We start from the raw sequence: 17498 nt of genomic DNA on the forward strand, positions 1-17498 counted from the left end.
TGTGGCCCAGTGAGCCTCCTCCCCTAGACAATACACTAATGGCTGATCTCAGGCTTCAACTCCACTTTCCTGCCGCTCCACATACCCCTCAACCTCCGAGACCAAACCAATCTCACCTGCACCTTAAATATATTCAACTATGAAGCAACAGAACCCTCTGGGGTAGATAATTCCAAAGATCCATAACCCTGTGAGTCACGTAATTTCTGAACTTAATCTGTAGCTAAATGCTAATTTCCACCAGTCCGACACCTCTACTCTCACCATCGATACTCGTCCACGCCTCCCGATGTACATTTTCCTTTCTTCCATTGGCCCTATCTCCACCTTCACAAGTACTTCCAGTTCTGTGTCTAGTCCAGAATCTTAGTCCTCTCATTCACCATGGCCCAACCCATTCCTATTTGATGACGAAGCTTTCAACCATCTTAGGTCTGTGCTTGAAGTTCCCTCCCAGATGCTCTTTACCTTCTGAGTACCCGTCTCCCCTTCTCATTCTGCCTGCACTTTCAGCTAACTCTGTTATTAATGCCCTCTCTTTTGTGTGCATTGGTTTGAGATGTTTCATGACATTGATGGCACTATATAAACGCAAGTTGTGATGAAAGTATATGAAAATTTGAGATTTATTTACATACCATAATTGGGGGGAAAGAAATCCTTCAGTTGATAAATGTACTGATCCATTATTTCAGCTGACAAGCAAGAGTTATAACAATTTACAGACAGACCTAGCCCATAGGAGAGTCCGCCTAATCATCAGTCTGTTGATCACCAGACAAGACTCAATTAACATTATTTCAGTCACCACTTGCATATTTATGGACTGTTAAATTATAATCACTTCTACAGCAGACAAGACTGTTCACAAATGCCCCATTTTGGCTGCAGATACTATCACCTTTCACTAAGTAGCTAGAAATCCAAGGCTGCTAACATCTGCTGTCATTGACCGTCATGAACAAGTACAAAAATTCAAAGATTCAGTGAAACATTTCAGGGAGATACTCCCATTAAGATTCCTGACATATCAGGTAATCAAAGTCAGTATTCGACATCTGATATCAGTAAGGTCAATAAAAATATTGGAACTTTTAAGAACAGCCTTATTCTTCAGAGGTCTTTTTGCTTTTGACGGCCTTGGTTGTACTTGATGTTGCAGATGGCTTCGTAGTTTTATCTGCCACTTGATGTGCTTTCACTTTCTTCCGTAACAGCTTTTGAACTCTCCTCTTCTGTTTCACTCTGATAACATCGCCGTGTCCCGTCTCAATCATTTGCTCCTCCCACAACTTGATCTCGTTCTGGTAACGGACTTTGTCATCCTCGGCCAGTTGTGCGTACATCTAGGAAAGTAACAATGGGTGTCAGATATTCATGGATTGAGGGACAAGAAAACAAAAATACACACTTATCTCGGCAAAGCAGGAGGAAGCTCACAGGAGGAGTGTAAACATTAGCACAGACCAGTGGAGGTCAGCGCTCTGGTCCTTCGTGCACAACATTCACGTTCCAAGGAAGCCAGGATTGCGGAAACAAAACCATTGATTTGACGGATGCAGCTTTCGTAAATGTTAAACTCTTTCAAACGTGGGAGCATTATGGGTCCTTACATTAAAACAAGATTTTGCCCGTCAGCTTCCACACCCCTTCTCCCTCCATTTTACTCAGGTACTGAGGAGGGTGCAAAAAAAAAACAGAAAGACTCTTGACCCATAAATATGCAGGGAAGTTAGTACATTGTGTGCACTTTGTTACCCTGAATTACAGTCATACAGCATGGAAACAGATGTTTCGGTCAAACCTGTCCACACCAACCATAATCCCAAACTAAACTAGTCCCACCTGCCTGCACTTGGCCCATATCCCTCCAAATATTTCTTATTCATGTACTTATCCAAATGTCTTTTAAAACACTAATTGTACCCGCAACCATCATTTCCTTTAGAAGTTTATTCCCAACATGAACCACTTAAAAAAAAAAGTTACCCCTCACTTCCTTTTTTAAATCTTTCTCCCCTCACCTTAAAAAAATGCCCCCAGACTTGAAATCCCCCCACCCTAGAGAAAACAACACCTGCTTTTCACCTTATCAATACTCATGATTTTATAAATCTTTGAGGTCACCCCTTAACCTCCTAAGCCCCAGACAGTAAAGTCCCAGCCTCTCCCTAAAAATCAAACCCTTCATTCCCAGCTTCATCCTGGTAAATTTCTTCTGAACACTCTCCAGCTTAATAAGTAACTTTCTATAACAGGGTAACCAGAATTAGACACAGTACTCAGAACAAGGCTCACTAACATCCTATACAACCTCAACATGACATCCCAACATCTTCAGAATTCGCCTACAATTGAATGGAAATAATTTTACTTTGGATCAAGTACTTTTGGATCAAGATTGGAAGCAGAGCCTAGCGGGGAAGACAGTAGAGCAAAAATGACAGGAGTTTGTGGGTATAATTGAGGACACTGTACAGAGGTTCATCCCCAAGAAAAGAAAGATTATCCAGGGAGGGATTAGACAGCCATGGCTGACAAAGGAAGTCAGGAAATGTATTAAAGAAAAAGAGAGATCCTATAAAGTGGCCAAGAGCAGTGGGAAATCAGAAGATTGGGAAGGCTACAAAACAAACAGAGGATAACAAAGAGAGTAATAAGAAAGGAGAGGATCAAATATGAAGGTAGGCTAGCCAGTAATATTAGAAATGATAGTAAAAGTTTCTTTCAATACATAAGAAACAAACGACAGGCAAAAGTAGACATTGGGCCACTTCAAACTGATGCTGGAAGCCTAGTGATGGGAGATAAGGAAATAACAGGAGAAATTAACAAGTACTTTGCGTCAGTTTTCACAGTGGAAGACATGAGTAATATCCCAACAATTAAAGGGAGTCAGGGGGCTGAGTTGAGTATGGTTGCCATTACAAAAGAGATAGTGCTAGAAAAGTTAAAAAGTCTTAAAATTGATAAATCTCCTGGCCCCGATGGGATACACCCTAGAGTTCTGGGAGAGGTGGCTGAGGAAATAACGGAGGCATTGGTTGAGATCTTTCAAGAGTCACTGGAGTCAAGGAAAGTCCCGGATGATTGGAAGATCGCTGTTGTAATCCCCTTGTTCAAGAAAGGATCAAGACAAAAGATGGAAAATTATAGGCCAATTAGCCTAACCTCGGTTGTTGGTAAAATTCAAAAATCCATCATTAAGGATGAGGTTTCTAAATTCTTAGAAGAGCAGAGTCTGATTAAAACAAGTCAACATGGATTTAGTAAGGGGAGGTAATGCCTGACAAACCTGTTGGAATTCTTTGAAGAGGTGACAAGTAGGTTAGACCAGGGAAACCCAGTGGATGTGGTCTATCTAGACTTTCAAAAGGCCTTTGATAAGGTGCCACACGGGAGGCTGCTTAGCAAGGTGAGGGCCCATGGTGTTTGAGATGAGGTGGTATGGATTGAGGATTGGCTGTCTGACAGAAGGCAGAGAGTTTGGATAAAAGGTTCTTTTTCGGAATGGCAGCCGGTGACGAGCGGTGTCCCGCAGGGTTCAGTGTTGGGGCCGTAGCTGTTCACATTATATATTAATGATCTGGATGAAGGGACTGGGGGCATTCTAGCGAAGTTTGCAGATGATACGAAGTTAGGTGACAGGCATGTAGTACTGAGGAAGTGGGGAGGCTACAGAAGGATCTAGACAGTTTGGGAGAGTGGTCCAGGAAATGGCTGATGGAATTCAACGTGAGCAAGTGCGAGGTCTTGCACTTTGGCAAAAAAAATAAAAGCATAGACTACTTTCTAAACAGTCAGAAAATTCGTAAAGCCAAAGTACAAAGGGATCTGGGAGTGCTAGTCGAGGATTCTCCAAAGGTAAACATGCAGGTTGAGTCCGTGATTAAGAAAGCGAATGCAATGTTGTCACTTATCTCAAGAGGGTTGGAATATAAAAGCACCGTTGTGCTTCGGAGACTTTATAAAGCTCTGGTTAGGCCCCATTTGGAGTACTGTGTCCAGTTTTGGTCCCCACACTTCAGGAAGGACATACTGGCACTGGAACTTGTCCAGCGGAGATTCACACGGATGATCCCTGGAATGGTAGGTCTAACATATGAGGAACAGCTGAGGATCCTGGGATTGTATTCATTGGAGTTTAAAAGATTAAGGGGAGACTTAATAGAGACGTACAAGATAATACATGGCTTGGAAAGGGTGGACGCTAGGAAATTGTTTCCATTAGGCGAGGAGACTAGGACCCGTGGACACAGCCTTAGAATTAGAGGGGGTCAGTTCAGAACAGAAATGCGGAGACATTTCTTCAGCCAGAGAATGGTGGGCCTGTGGAATTCATTGCCACAGGGTGCAGTGGAGGCCGGGACACTAAATGTCTTCAAGGCAGAGATTGATAGATTCTTGTTGTCTTGAAGAATTAAGGGCTACGGGGAGAACGCTGGTAAGTGGAGTTGAAATGCCCATCAGCCATGATTGAATGGCGGAGTGGACTCGATGGGCCGAATGGCCTTACTTCCACTCCTATGTCTTATGGTCTTAAGTGATTGAGATTCAAATCTCAGGGCCAAGTCTGAACTAAACACTACTACTTTTCATGATAGTGGTAACTATGAACCACTGAATTTTAAGGGTCAATAGATGTGAAGCTGGAAAAGCACAGGTCAGACAGCATCCGAGGAGCAGGCAAGTTAATGTTTCGGGCTGACTTCCAGCATCTGCAGTCCTTACTGTTTGCCAAGACATTGAATTTTAATTCCCATTCTCGGTTTTGTGATATCTAAGACTGTTCACAGATTAAAATGTTTTTTTTTTACAAACAGAAGCAGCATTGAGCTAAAATGGCCGCACTGAGGAAGGCCTTGTGAGACCCATGAGGAACAAATGAAACCATCTGCAACTAAATAAAATGCCATTTGTATCTGAAGTCATTGAAACCAAGGAACTGAGTCAATCAGCTCCTGCTTTAATTCTACTTTCATTCCAGATATTGAGATGACGGTCATGTGCCAGTTAGCTTGGAAAGAATGGAAGAATACCAAGGAATACACACTGAACTATGTTACAACAGCTGCTTTTGAACAGTAGAGAGAAAGAACAGGGAACAGTAACATCAAGGACTGAAAGACCCTTTTCCTGGTTTCGCTCAGCATCGCAAAACTATTGCTCAGCGGAAAAGCAGATTGGATAATAACCATTCATTGAGAACTCAAGGATAACTACAAATGTTGCCACTGTTGAGGATACAGGTCAGTAATTAAACACAAGTGCTGTCTGCAGTGTTACTGTCTGTGGGATGTTTGGCATTGCAGTCAAGGTCAGCATTTCCTCTGACCAAAATGGATAAAATCCACCTGCCAAATTGTGGCCCATTCATCGAACCAATTCATTTCCATTTATAAATTTCTTAATTCTTCAATGCAACTTAATTATCCACCTATTTTAGTGTCAGCTACAAATTTGGCTATAATACACTGCATTCCTGTATCCAAAACATTAATATAGGTAGTAAATAGTTGAGGCTCGAGGACCAGACCCTGTTGGCACCCCACTAGTTTACAGGTTACTAAACTGAAAAGGACCCATTTATCCTGACTCTCTGCTTGGTGACTAACCCAATCTCCATCACACCTGGCACCTTTCCCTGTGGCCACAGATGCAACACCGGCTCCCACACCTCCCCTCTTATCTCCATCCAAGTCCCCAAAGAATCCTTCCAAGTCCAGAAGGGATTCACCTGCATTTCCTCCAACCTTATTTATTGCATTCGTTGTTCTCGACGTGGTCTCCTCTACATCAGAGAGGCCAAGCGTAAACTCAGGGACTGGTTCAGAGAACATGTGGTTTGTATGCTCCAGACAAACCCATCTTCCGTTCGCCAGCCATTTCAACTCCCCTGATAAGTCCATCCTGTGCCTCCTCCAGCGCCAAAATAAGGCCACACACAAACTGGAGGAAGAACACCTCATCTTCCATCTCAGAAGCTTACAACCACATGGCCTCAACATAGAATTCACCAGCTTCCAAATCTCCCCACCCCCCCCACAACTCTTCTGAAGTCCAGCCCTCCCTCTCCACCCCCTTAACCTAATCTGTCCATCTTCATTCCTGCCTGTCCACTCCAACTTTCCCACTGACCGATTAACATCACCTAACTGCATCCACCTATCTTCATCCCACCTACCCTTCCCCCAGCTCCAACCTCCTCCTCCTATTTATTTCTCAGCCCCCTTCTCCATCCCCGATGAAGGGTCCTGACCTAAAATGTTGAATCCCCTGCTCCTCCGATGCTGCTTGATCTGCTGTGATTTTTCCAGCTCCAAATTCTCTTGACTCTTGACTTTCCAGCATCTGCAATCCTCACTACTTCCAAGTAGCCAGTACTCTACCCAAGCCAAAAAATTACTCTATCTTCCATGTGATCTTACCTCAATGTACTAATGTTTGATGTTGTACCCTGTCAGATACCTTCTGGAAACCCGGTCACACTACATCTACAGAGTCCCCATCGAGAAAATTAGTCTGAGTCTCATGCAAAGGAGGGCATCTCTGACTGTGCAGCATTCCCTCGGTATTACAATGTTAGCTGAGATTCTGTGCTGGTGTATCCGGAATGGGATCTAAATCCATACGTCTCTGACTCAGAGAGAGAGCGAGAGCGCGAGAGAGAGAGAGAGAGAGAGAGAGCGAGAGAGAGAGCGAGAGAGAGAGAGAGAGAGAGAGCGCGCGCGCGAGAGAGAGAGAGACAGAGAGAGCGAGAGCGAGTGTGAGAAAAGAATGAAAAAGTGCCCGGCTTGTAGCCAGTGAGTCATAGAGATGTACAGCATGGAAACAGACCCTTTGGTCCAACTTGCCCATGCCAACTGGATATCAGTAATTATTTTAGTCCCATTTGCCAGCACTTGGCCCATATCCCTCTAAACCTTCCCTATTCATATACCCATCCAGATGCCTTTTAAATGTGGCAATTGTACCAGTCTTCTACCACTTTATTCCATACATGCACCATCCTCAGAGTCAAAATGTTGCCCTTACGTTCCTTTTAAATCTTTCTCCTCTCACTCTAAGCCTTTGCCCTCCAGTTTTGGAATCCCCTACCCTAGGAAAAAGACCGTGACTATTCACTGTATCCATGCCCCTTATGATTTTATAAGGCCACCCCTCAGCCTCAACACTCCAGGGAAAACAGCCCCAAGCCTATTCAGCCTCTCCTGCGAGCTCAAACCCTCCAACCGTGGCAATGCCTTTTGTAAATCTCTTCTGAACCCTTTCAAGTTAAAAGACATCTTTCCTGAGAGAATGGGCAGAAGTGGCGTTTAGATTCAGTGCCCAATCGGAGCTCAGCTGTACGTTTGGGGGAGGTTTGTAAACAGCTAACAGCAGATGCAATCATACGCATGATGGCAGTTTTCTTTTTAATTGGACCCTCCAAACAAGTCACCTCAAGTCAGATATCCAGTTTAGTGTGTAAACCCACGAGGTTGCGATCCACATAAAATGTGTCAATAAAAAAATAGGAGCAGGAGGCACTCATTTAGTGGATCCTGCTCTCCTATTCAACAAGATCAAACCATTTATGACCATGGCCTGAAGTCCACTTTGCTGGGTACTTTCTTAGCCCCCATAACTGTATCGCTTGTACATTTAAATAGAACTCTGTCTATATCAGTCTCGAATATATTCGATAACCCAGCCTCCAATGTTGCCCGTAGTAGCCAATGCCATAGGTTAGAGAGTCAAATCCATGAGAAATTCCTCATCTCAGTCCGAAGTGGCAGTTCCACCGCTCTTTTGACCCTGCATAAGCCCCAGTCCTGCAGACAAGTCGAGTTAAAATTGCCTTTTGGAATTTGAGACTACAGGGAGGTGTTGTTGCCGTTATCCAGGCCGTGGTGAGGCCACACCTAGAATATTGTGAGCAGGTTTGGGGGTCTCCTTTTCTGAGGAAGGATGCTGTTGATCTCGAGGGCGTGCAGTGAAGGTTTATCAGGCTGATTCTGGGGATGGTGGGGCTGATGTCGGAGGAGAGATTGACGAGGTTAGGATTGTTTTTGCTGGAGTTCAGACGAATGAGGTGGGAACATAGCGATGTATAAAATCCCAGCAGGACTGTACAGGGTAGATACAGGGAGAATGTTCCCGATGGTGGGTGTGTCCAGAACCAGGAGTCACAGTCTGAGGATACAGGGTGGATCATTTAGGACAAAGATGAGGAGACATTTCTTCACCCAGTGAGTGGGTGAGCCAGTGGAAATCATTACCACAGGAAGGAGTTGGTGCGAAAACATTGAATGTATTCAAGAGACGGCTAGATATAGCACTTGGGGCGAATGGGACCAAAGGTTATAGGGAGAAAGCAGGATGAGGTTATTGAGTTGGACGATCAGTTATGATCATGTTGAATGGTGGAGCAGGCTTGAAGGGCCAAATGGCCTCCTCCTGCTACTCTCTTCTATATTTCTATAAATTTGCATATGGCAAAGTACCTCTTTCGGCAGCTGTGGCGTTTGATAAGTCATGAATATCATTTTGATTGGGGGCAAATGAGCACTCCATATCATTTCACAGATTAAACGTACCGGTAAGACAAGCTCAAATCAGATTCTGTTTCACTGTGAACGTACTCCAAATCTAGCAGCTTGTCTGCTACCACCTCTGTGCTTGGGAGTGAAAAAGCAGCAACAGTTCCGCCACCAATTCGAATAAAAAGATTAAACAAATCATTTTGAACCCAGCGTCTATTACAATTTGATTAAAATAAAAACTCGTAATATTTAAGCGCACAGCCACTCTTGCAAAGTGTGCTCATCAAAAGATGCAATTTGTGTTCCAGAAAGGAAACACTTTGATAAAGACACTGTTTGGAAATGTTTGTTGATCAGATCAGTCTTGCTTGGCTTGTAGCTGGTGGACTCTCATGAGTTCCGTGGTAGAGCTTTTAAAGGAAGGCCATGTAAGCGTATAGAATCCCTTTGAAACATGATCCACCACGAAGCTAGTGTACCAATAGCTAAGGATCTGCACCAGCTTTAGAAAACACATCAACGCACACCCAATATTTAAGAAGAATTTTCTCGGATTCTCAACAACCTGACAATGCTTTCAAGAAACTCTGAAGCTTGCTACCGAACATCCAGAATGGAGATGACCATCTGTCAAACCACTTTGTATCTCAATGCCTAAACGATGAGGCAGATGAATCATGAAGCAAGGAAGAAAATGAATCCTGCATTCCAGATCCCACCACCTTGGAGGACAACTTGCCCCATATGCCCAAAGCTCTCCTGGTCAGGAATCAGTCCTGTGGGGACCCATGACAGTAACAAGTCGTCCTTCGTGGATGTCATCTTTGAGATTTTCTCTTAGTCTCCAGGTGGAAAGTTATTAGGAATAGTTCTGACTCAGACTCTCGTCATCTTGGCTCTAGAACCAAAGCTTTATTCTACAGTATGTTAACATTATTGCTCCCATGTTTAACACTCAATAACAGCAGATTGCTAAAGGAAGAATATACAGATTGCTACTGTACAATACTGTCAACTCTGAAGGTAGATAAACTAATTGAGTATAGATTTATTCACAGATGAACACCTGTACAAAAGTTAAAAAAAAAAACAGCAGAATACCACACAGTCTGGTCATCGACCTTACATAACATGTGAACTAGTCTGCCTTATTCTTTCACGAAAAAGTCAGAATTCTTTCCTATTCTTTTTAAGAAGTTGTTAATAACTACTAGTTTTGCCTCTGGAGTTCTTAGTCATCATATCCCTTCGCATATTTGTAACACAAATGCAATCTTTATAATTGTACTGTCGTCTTCTTTGACAATCAAATTATTCTTCCTTAGGAATCGGGCCATACAATAGTTTTTAACACTTGACTGGACATTCATGTACTGTACTGAGGTTCTCTAATTTTGGATAAGACATGAAGACAGCAGTGTAAAACAATTCTGTTTATATGGCTGGGAAAGGTGTAATATGAATAACCCCTAGTATTTGAGCGATCTCAAATTGCGATTAACTTGAGATTAAAAGCTCATCAGAGCTCAGAACTAGAGACACTTGGATTCCATCTTGAGGCTTAATTTAATTCAAGGTAATTAAGTGAAATATAACCATGCTCTCCAAACAACAGGGCTTGTCTAAATATTTGTTGTGGAATTGTTTGTTTCTTTCAGAGCAATTAAAAGCTTTGGTGACTTTTCTTCAGGACACTGATCCAAACAGTGTCTCTCTCCTTACTTACACGTCACAAACACACTACTTTAACTAACTTTGGAGGGACATTGGTGGCTGATGGAAGTTGGTTTGGGTTCACAACAAAATGTGACACGATAACGCAGTGGAAAAATCTTTTGCTGCAAAAAGTAACTTGAGGATCAGGACCTTGATTACATTTGGGCCTTCTGTGTAACTGAACCTCAAAGGATCCAGGAATGGCAGATCAGCCCATCGCTTTTACAATCCCAACATTCAGACTCATCCAATGTTGTGATTCCACCACTTCAATGCAGATGAACAATGTCAACCTGAGTAAATGCAAAGTCATGACAGGGCCCCGTGTTGCACAGTGGTCACGTCCCCACTTCACGGCAGCAGTCCCAGGTACAGGTTCCACCTGTTACAGCATAACATCTCTGAACATATTGGCAAATTTACTGTATAATTATCTAAAGCCCAGTTTACAATCATTAGCAAAACTTTTCTGAAATTCAAACATTTTAGGAGTGATCTGTAATGCTGAGAGTGGTGACGTTTTCCCTGAAAGGGTCTCCGCTTGGTGATTACTAGCAGTAGCAATCTTTCTCAATATCAACTAAAAACAGCAAGCTGGATTTTGCTGTAAGAACACAAGTTTCCTTCAATTCGAACAAACCTACATATACATCTGAATTTATTTAATTTTTCCCCTTCAAACATCCTTCATTAGTTGGGGGTGTGATGATGTGAGAGCTACTGCTCAAATCCTTTTCAAATGTTCAGAAAGCAAATTTATCAAGTTTCAAATTATTCTACGTCACATGCGGCCAATCAGTCCTTTTCCTTCTAACTTGTTGGACAGGGCAAGAAGGTATGTTCCCAGACTGCTCTCAATGCCTGATCATGGAAGTCAACTGAAAAAAAAAAGATTCATCTGTTCCCCTCCATCTGCACTCCTGTTTTGGACTCCACGCCCTTCAAAATGCCAAACGCCTGACTTCCTAACAGTCGCCAATTTAAAACCTTGACCAAAAGTTGCTTCGAATAATTTTGAATAGGCCATTATAGGACAAATGATCTCTAGTCAGATCAAGTCCTAACTTTGTAGGATAGCATGCATCCTTTTATGCAGACAAGTATTGACTGTACCCACCTTCTGGGCTTTGAACATAACACCTTTGCTTGCAGCCTGTTAGGGTACAATACTGTACAATTTATTGACTGCAGGCTTTTCTTGACCACACTGCATCAGCTTCGATCACACACTGCTGTAAAACTTGGCACACATGGAAGATAAACTCACTGTTTATCAAAAGCTGTTTAATGAATTTAAAGGTATTTCTTCACTTCTAGTAATTCTGAATTGCCATTACCAAAAAGACATTCATAAATCTAATATGTTAGTCAAATACTTGACCTACGCCCACTTGTGTTTGTGATTTATCGATATTTTGGGTTCAAATTACAGAAGTTGAACATTTCCTGTTTCAGACACACTGTTTCACTCTTAAGAAACCCAGGGATCCTTAAACTCTCCCTCAGGAGCCTTAGCCACTAAGTCACTGAGCACTTTCAAGAATGAGATCAATTGATTTTTTTCAGATTCTAAGGGAACAGGAGGATCATGAGTGCAGCAAAGTGGAATGGAGGTGAAACATCCATCGTGATATTACCGAGTGGTGAAGCAGCCTTAAGGGAACAACTCTAATCCAGTTCCTACTTCTTATATACTTAAGACAGTCTCAATGACTGTTAGTTTGTGATTAGTGGTTCGTTGGTTTCATGCTGAAGGTCCGTGGTTACTGCACAGTGGATGGACACTCTACAAGCCCACTTCACATCAAAGCCTCACAGCTATCAGATAGGAGACTCGAATCCCACTGGCTGGCACCAGGTTCAAATCCAGGTTCCGGATGTGAAAAGGCTAAAGTGTGGCTCACAGTTCCTTTTCTCTACTTAATTAAGAAAGAGAGATGGAAGAAAGCAAAGAGAAGTGGCAGCACAAACCTCAGGAACAATGCTGCAGCACAAACCTCAGCCTAAATCTTCCAATATGATGAGTTTCACCTTTAGTGATTGACACCCCTTGGTCGCCTGAGGAAGTCTCAATGTACATTGAAGCAGGTGACTTGCACAGGACAGTGCAACTTCTGATTGACAGTTTTACCTTGCCCAGGCTGTGACACGATTCCCCACCACAACGGGGTCAGACGTTCACAAGACAGACTTGGGCCGTTTGTGTTACACGTCCTCTGGCTTTTTACAGTTTTACATCGGACTTGTCCTGGTCGGTGTAAAAGCTGTTTAGGAGCATGGCCTGATGTCAATCAGCTGGAATGACAACGCTTCGAGAACATGGCAACCCCAACAATCTGCTCACTGTCCAACATCTCGCCCATCCAGGCTCACGGTACACCTACCATGCCCATGTTCACAAACCCCTGATCCCAACAACATTCACTTGCATTCTCCTGACACCCTCCACCCTCTCCCCAGGTCTGATCAATATTATAGACTCCCTACAGTGTGAAAACAAGCCCTTCTGCCCAACAACACATCAACCCTCCAAACAGTAACCCACCCAGACCCATTCCCCTACCCTATTATGCTATATTTACCCCTGACTAATGCACCTAACCTACACATCCCTGGACATTATGGACAATTTTGCATCGCTAATCCACCTGACATGCACATCATTGGACTGTGGAAGGAAACCCACACAGACACGGGGAGAATGTGCAAACTCCAAACAGTCACCCGAGATTGGAATCGAACCCAGGTCCCTGGCCCCGTGAGGCAGCAGTGCTAACCGCTGAGCCACCGTGCTCAGAGGAATCAGCGTGGTTGGGAATTACACTAGTTAGGGTGGAGAAAAGGGTGAATCTTGTTGGGGTGGAGGCAGAGTATTATTTGGAATGATGGGGGGGGGGGGGCAGAGTAAGAGAGGGGTGTAGTAACTGAGGCTCTACACCTTCAAAGGGAAGAAAGTCTGTTTCAAAAACAGTGCATGCACGTCAATGAACTCATAGCAAACCTTAGTGGGTGTAGCTACAAGCCAGCCTATTCTATTCATTGCTAGATACAAATTAGATGAATACAAGAAGGTGCAAAAGGCTCCGATATCATATGATACATGAGCTGTCTAAATCCCAGTTAGTCGCAGGCACACCATTGGATGGAAGATCTGGGCCACCAAATTTATTGGGAATCACATCCACAGTAATTTAGGCTTAAATGCAAATGAGAATGCACCTACCTGCTTCTGCTGATCAGGCTGTCGGTGCCACTCATCCTGCAGGCTTTTCAGCTTTGCCTAAGAAAAATCATAACATGCTAAATTACTTATCAGAGCATGGGGAATAATTTCAAGACAAACAAAACATGACAGAACACAAAAATATGTACACCTCGGGCTTGCTTTCCCCCCTGCAAACGAGGATAGAGTCACAAACTTCACAAATCTCACTCATTCAATTCACTTACAACAAGGAAATATCTATAAGCTACCTGTCAAATTAAATCCAGCAATTCACAGATCCATCACCAGTCTGAAAATAAGTGTTTTGGTTAAGCTTCTGGAGAGTTATTTGCTACAACTAACAGCGAAGAAGGTTACCTCACATTACAACGGGATCTAGATCAAATGGACCAATGGGCTGAGGAGTGGCAGATGGAGTTTAATTTAGATAAATGCGAGGTGCTGCATTTTGGAAAGGCAAATCAGAGCAGGACTTATACACTTAATGGTAAGGTCCTCGGGAGTGTTGCTGAAAAAAGAGACCTTGGAGTGCAGGTTCATAGCTCCTTGAAAGTGGAGTCACAGGTAGATAGGATAGTGAAGAAGGCATTTGGTATGTTTTCCTTTATGGGTCAGAATATTGAGTACAGGAGTTGGGAGGTCATGTTGCAGCTGTACAGGACATTGGTTAGGCCACTGTTGGAATATTGCATGCAATTCTGGTCTCCTTCCTATCAGAAAGATGTTGTGAAACTTGAAAGGATTCAGAAAAGATTTACAAGGATGTTGCCAGGGTTGGAGGATTTGATCTATGGGGAGAAACTGAACAGGCTGGGGCTGTTTTCCATGGGGTGTCGGAGGCTGAGGGGTGACCTTACAAAGGTTTACAAAATCATGAGGGGCATGGATAGGATAAATAGACAAAGTCTTTTCCCTGGGGTCAGGGAATCCAGAACTAGAGGGCATAGGTTTAGGGTGAGCAGGGATAGATATAAAAGAGACCTAACGGGCAACTTTTTCACACAGAGGGTGGTACGTGTATGGAATGAGCTGCCAGAGGAAGCGGTGGAGACTGGTACAATTAAAGCATTTAAAAGGCATGTGGATAGGTATATGAATAGGAACGGATTAAAGGGAATAGGAGACAGTAAGGACTGCAGACACGAAGTTAACGTGAGGATGGAAAGCACAGCAGGTCAGGCAGCATCCGAGAAGCAGGAAAGTCAATGTTTCAGGACCGAATCCTTTGTCAGTACTGGAGAGGGGGAGTGAGCCCAGAGGTATACGGGGCTGGTGGGGTTTACAGATATGGGCCAAATGCTGGTAAATGGGACGAGATTAATTTAAGATATCTGGTCGTCATGGATGAGCTGGACATTAGGTGTGTTTCCATGCTGTACATCTTAGATTAGATTAGATTAGATTACTTACAATATGGAAACAGGCCCTTTGGCCCAACAAGTCCACACCAACTCGCCGAAGCACAACCCAACCAAACCCATGCCCCTACATTTACCCCTTCATCTAACACAATGGGCAATTCAGCATGGCCAATTCACCTAACCTGCACATTTTTGGATTGTGGGAGGAAACAGGAGCACCCGGAGGAAATCCACGCAGACACAGGGAGAATGTGCAAACTCCACACATACAGTCATCTGAGGTGGGAACTGAACCTGGGTTTCTGGCGCTGTGAGGCAGCAGTGCTAACCACTGTGCCACCGCGCCGCCATCTATGACATTAACTCACCCTTGCCTGATGGAGTGCACCATCAGTTACTAAATGATTGATGGGGACGGGAAAGGCACTGGCTATTCCAATGCTGTTAGATATCGGAATAGTGCCAGATGATTGAAGGATTACAAACATTACACACACTCTCACAACAGAGTGGGGCATGGTAACAGGAGGGTGGAATAAATCCAACCAGTACAGGTCAGGCACCCTAATGATGGTGCTTAACAAAATAATCAGAGGTAAAAATAAATTTCACTTGGAAAAGGACATGACAGTCAACATAGATTTAGAAAATAAGTAAGTAATACTTGACTCACTTCATTGAGCTGTTGAAGTAAGTTGAGAGGATTGATGAATGGAGTGCTGTTGACGATGTGCATACGGAGTTTCAGAACATGTTTCACAATGTATAGAGTGAACTGGAGCAAATTTTAAGTCCCTCGGGTTAAAGGGGCAGTGATGACAAGTGGCAAGATTTTTCAGTGATGGAAACGTAAGAGTAGCAAAGAAAAGGTGAACCAAGAAAGTATTGCCAGTTACTGGTGTTGGAGTCGAAGCGTTTTGTAACATATATTAAGTGGATTTGGGCATGCAGGTAATCATTTCAAAATTGCAGGTCAGAAATCTAGTCAATAGAAAGGAAGAGCAGGAAACTTGCTTCTGTATGTGTATTTCTCATAACGTTTGACAAAACTTACACATTCAATTATTGCTCAATTCAGCTCAATCTCCTCCAAATCTTTCAATTGTAGCCGAACAATATCGAGTCATCGAGATGTACAGCACCGAAAAAGAACCAACTCATCCATGCCAACCAGATATCCTAACTAAATCACGTCGCATTTGCCAGCACTTGACCCATATCCCCCTAAACCCTTCTTCTTCATATACTCATCCTTTTAAATGCTGTAATTGTCCCAGCCTCCATCACTTCCTCTGGCAGCTCATTCCACACATGCACCATCCGCTGCATGAAAAAGTTGCCGCTCAGATCTTTTTTAATCTTTCCGCTCTCACCCTAAGCTATGCCTTGCAGTTTTGGATGCCTCACCCCAGGGGAAAGACTTTGCCTATTTACCCTATCTATGCTCCTCATGATTTTATAAACCTCCATAAAGGTCACCCCTCAGCCTCCAAAGCTCCAGGGAAAATAGCCTCAGCTCATTCAGTCTCTCCCTATAACTCAAACCCTCCAACCCTGGCAACATCCTTTCAAATCTTTTCTGAACCCTTCCACGTTTCACAACATCCTTCCTATAGGAGGGAGACCAGAATTGCATACATTATTCCAAAATGGCTGAACTAATGTTCTGTACAGCCGCAACATGACGTCCCAACTCCTACAGGGTGTGAAACATATACTGCTGCCCAGGTAGTTTTACAAGTAACAGAAAAAACTTCAGAGATTGCGCTGAATTGATCAGCATAAAAGTTATTATGTTTTACTTGAACTAGACGGGGAAGACATTTAGAAAAGAAAGACAAATTTTCTCCCTAAAATCACAGCAATAACAACGAGATGGGAATCAGGTTTCAGAACGCAAGCCTGTCTTTCATGAGTACCACCGACAGTGTGTATTGTCCTTCCATTCCAACATTAATACAGGAAGATTCAACCAGTTCAAATGCAAGATAACAGCATAAAATCTCTCCAATTTGACTTTCAAGGAATGGTGTTTTCAAGCATACTAAATGAGGAAAATCCCTGAAAGGGTTAATACAACATGTTTTGGGAGCTCTCTTTTACCAGAGGAAGCTTACAACTAGTGGTTAGACTCAAATTAATGAAGAGTGTTGTTTGGACTGAAGGCGTGACAGTTAGAGGCCCACAGATAGCAGGTCTGGGAGAAATAAGCAATAGCTAGTGGCCCAAAAGAAAACTAATTTTATTCAGTGTTGTCCCATTTATTCTTACTTAAGATTAGAAAGTTAAGGAGTTCAGCAGCTCACAAGCAATGCTGGTTCCCAACAAATAACTGAGATTTGCTCGTACTCAGTGCCATTTGTCTCCTTACTGAAGATTCAACATTGTCTTAATTATTCAAGCATCTGCAAAGGTGTTAAGGAGTCTTTCTGCATGAAATAAAATCCAGCATAAAAATGATGGTGCTGTTTACACCCAAACCAGAAAGGTGGTTTAGCAAAATGTGCTGCTCAAAGTTTAACAAGTTAATTCAAGGTGAGAGGAAGCTAGATATTTAGAGAGATTAACCTGATAAGAGCCAACATATAAAGCATATAACTCCACAACATGGCATCTAAGAAGAGAGTAGACAGAATTTAGAGTTCAGATACATTCCTGAAATATTCTTTC

General features: G+C 43.0%; 1 protein-coding gene across 3 annotated transcripts in view; it reads right to left on the reverse strand.

Moving 5' to 3' along the window:
• Positions 1 to 602: 602 nt before the first annotated feature.
• The window catches only part of tfam (transcription factor A, mitochondrial), a 32307-nt gene continuing 15411 nt past the window's right edge, over positions 603 to 17498 (reverse strand). For all 3 annotated transcript variants that reach the window (XM_060842332.1, XM_060842333.1, XM_060842334.1), the window contains 2 exons: positions 13465 to 13521; positions 603 to 1346 (listed from right to left, as the gene is read on the reverse strand). In XM_060842332.1, the coding sequence (XP_060698315.1) occupies positions 1107 to 1346; positions 13465 to 13521 (297 nt within the window). In that variant the 3' untranslated portion in view covers positions 603 to 1106. The remainder of the gene's footprint in view (positions 1347 to 13464; positions 13522 to 17498) is intronic.

This window comes from Hemiscyllium ocellatum, chromosome 22, assembly GCF_020745735.1.
Source record: "Hemiscyllium ocellatum isolate sHemOce1 chromosome 22, sHemOce1.pat.X.cur, whole genome shotgun sequence".
Taxonomy (NCBI): domain Eukaryota; kingdom Metazoa; phylum Chordata; class Chondrichthyes; order Orectolobiformes; family Hemiscylliidae; genus Hemiscyllium; species Hemiscyllium ocellatum.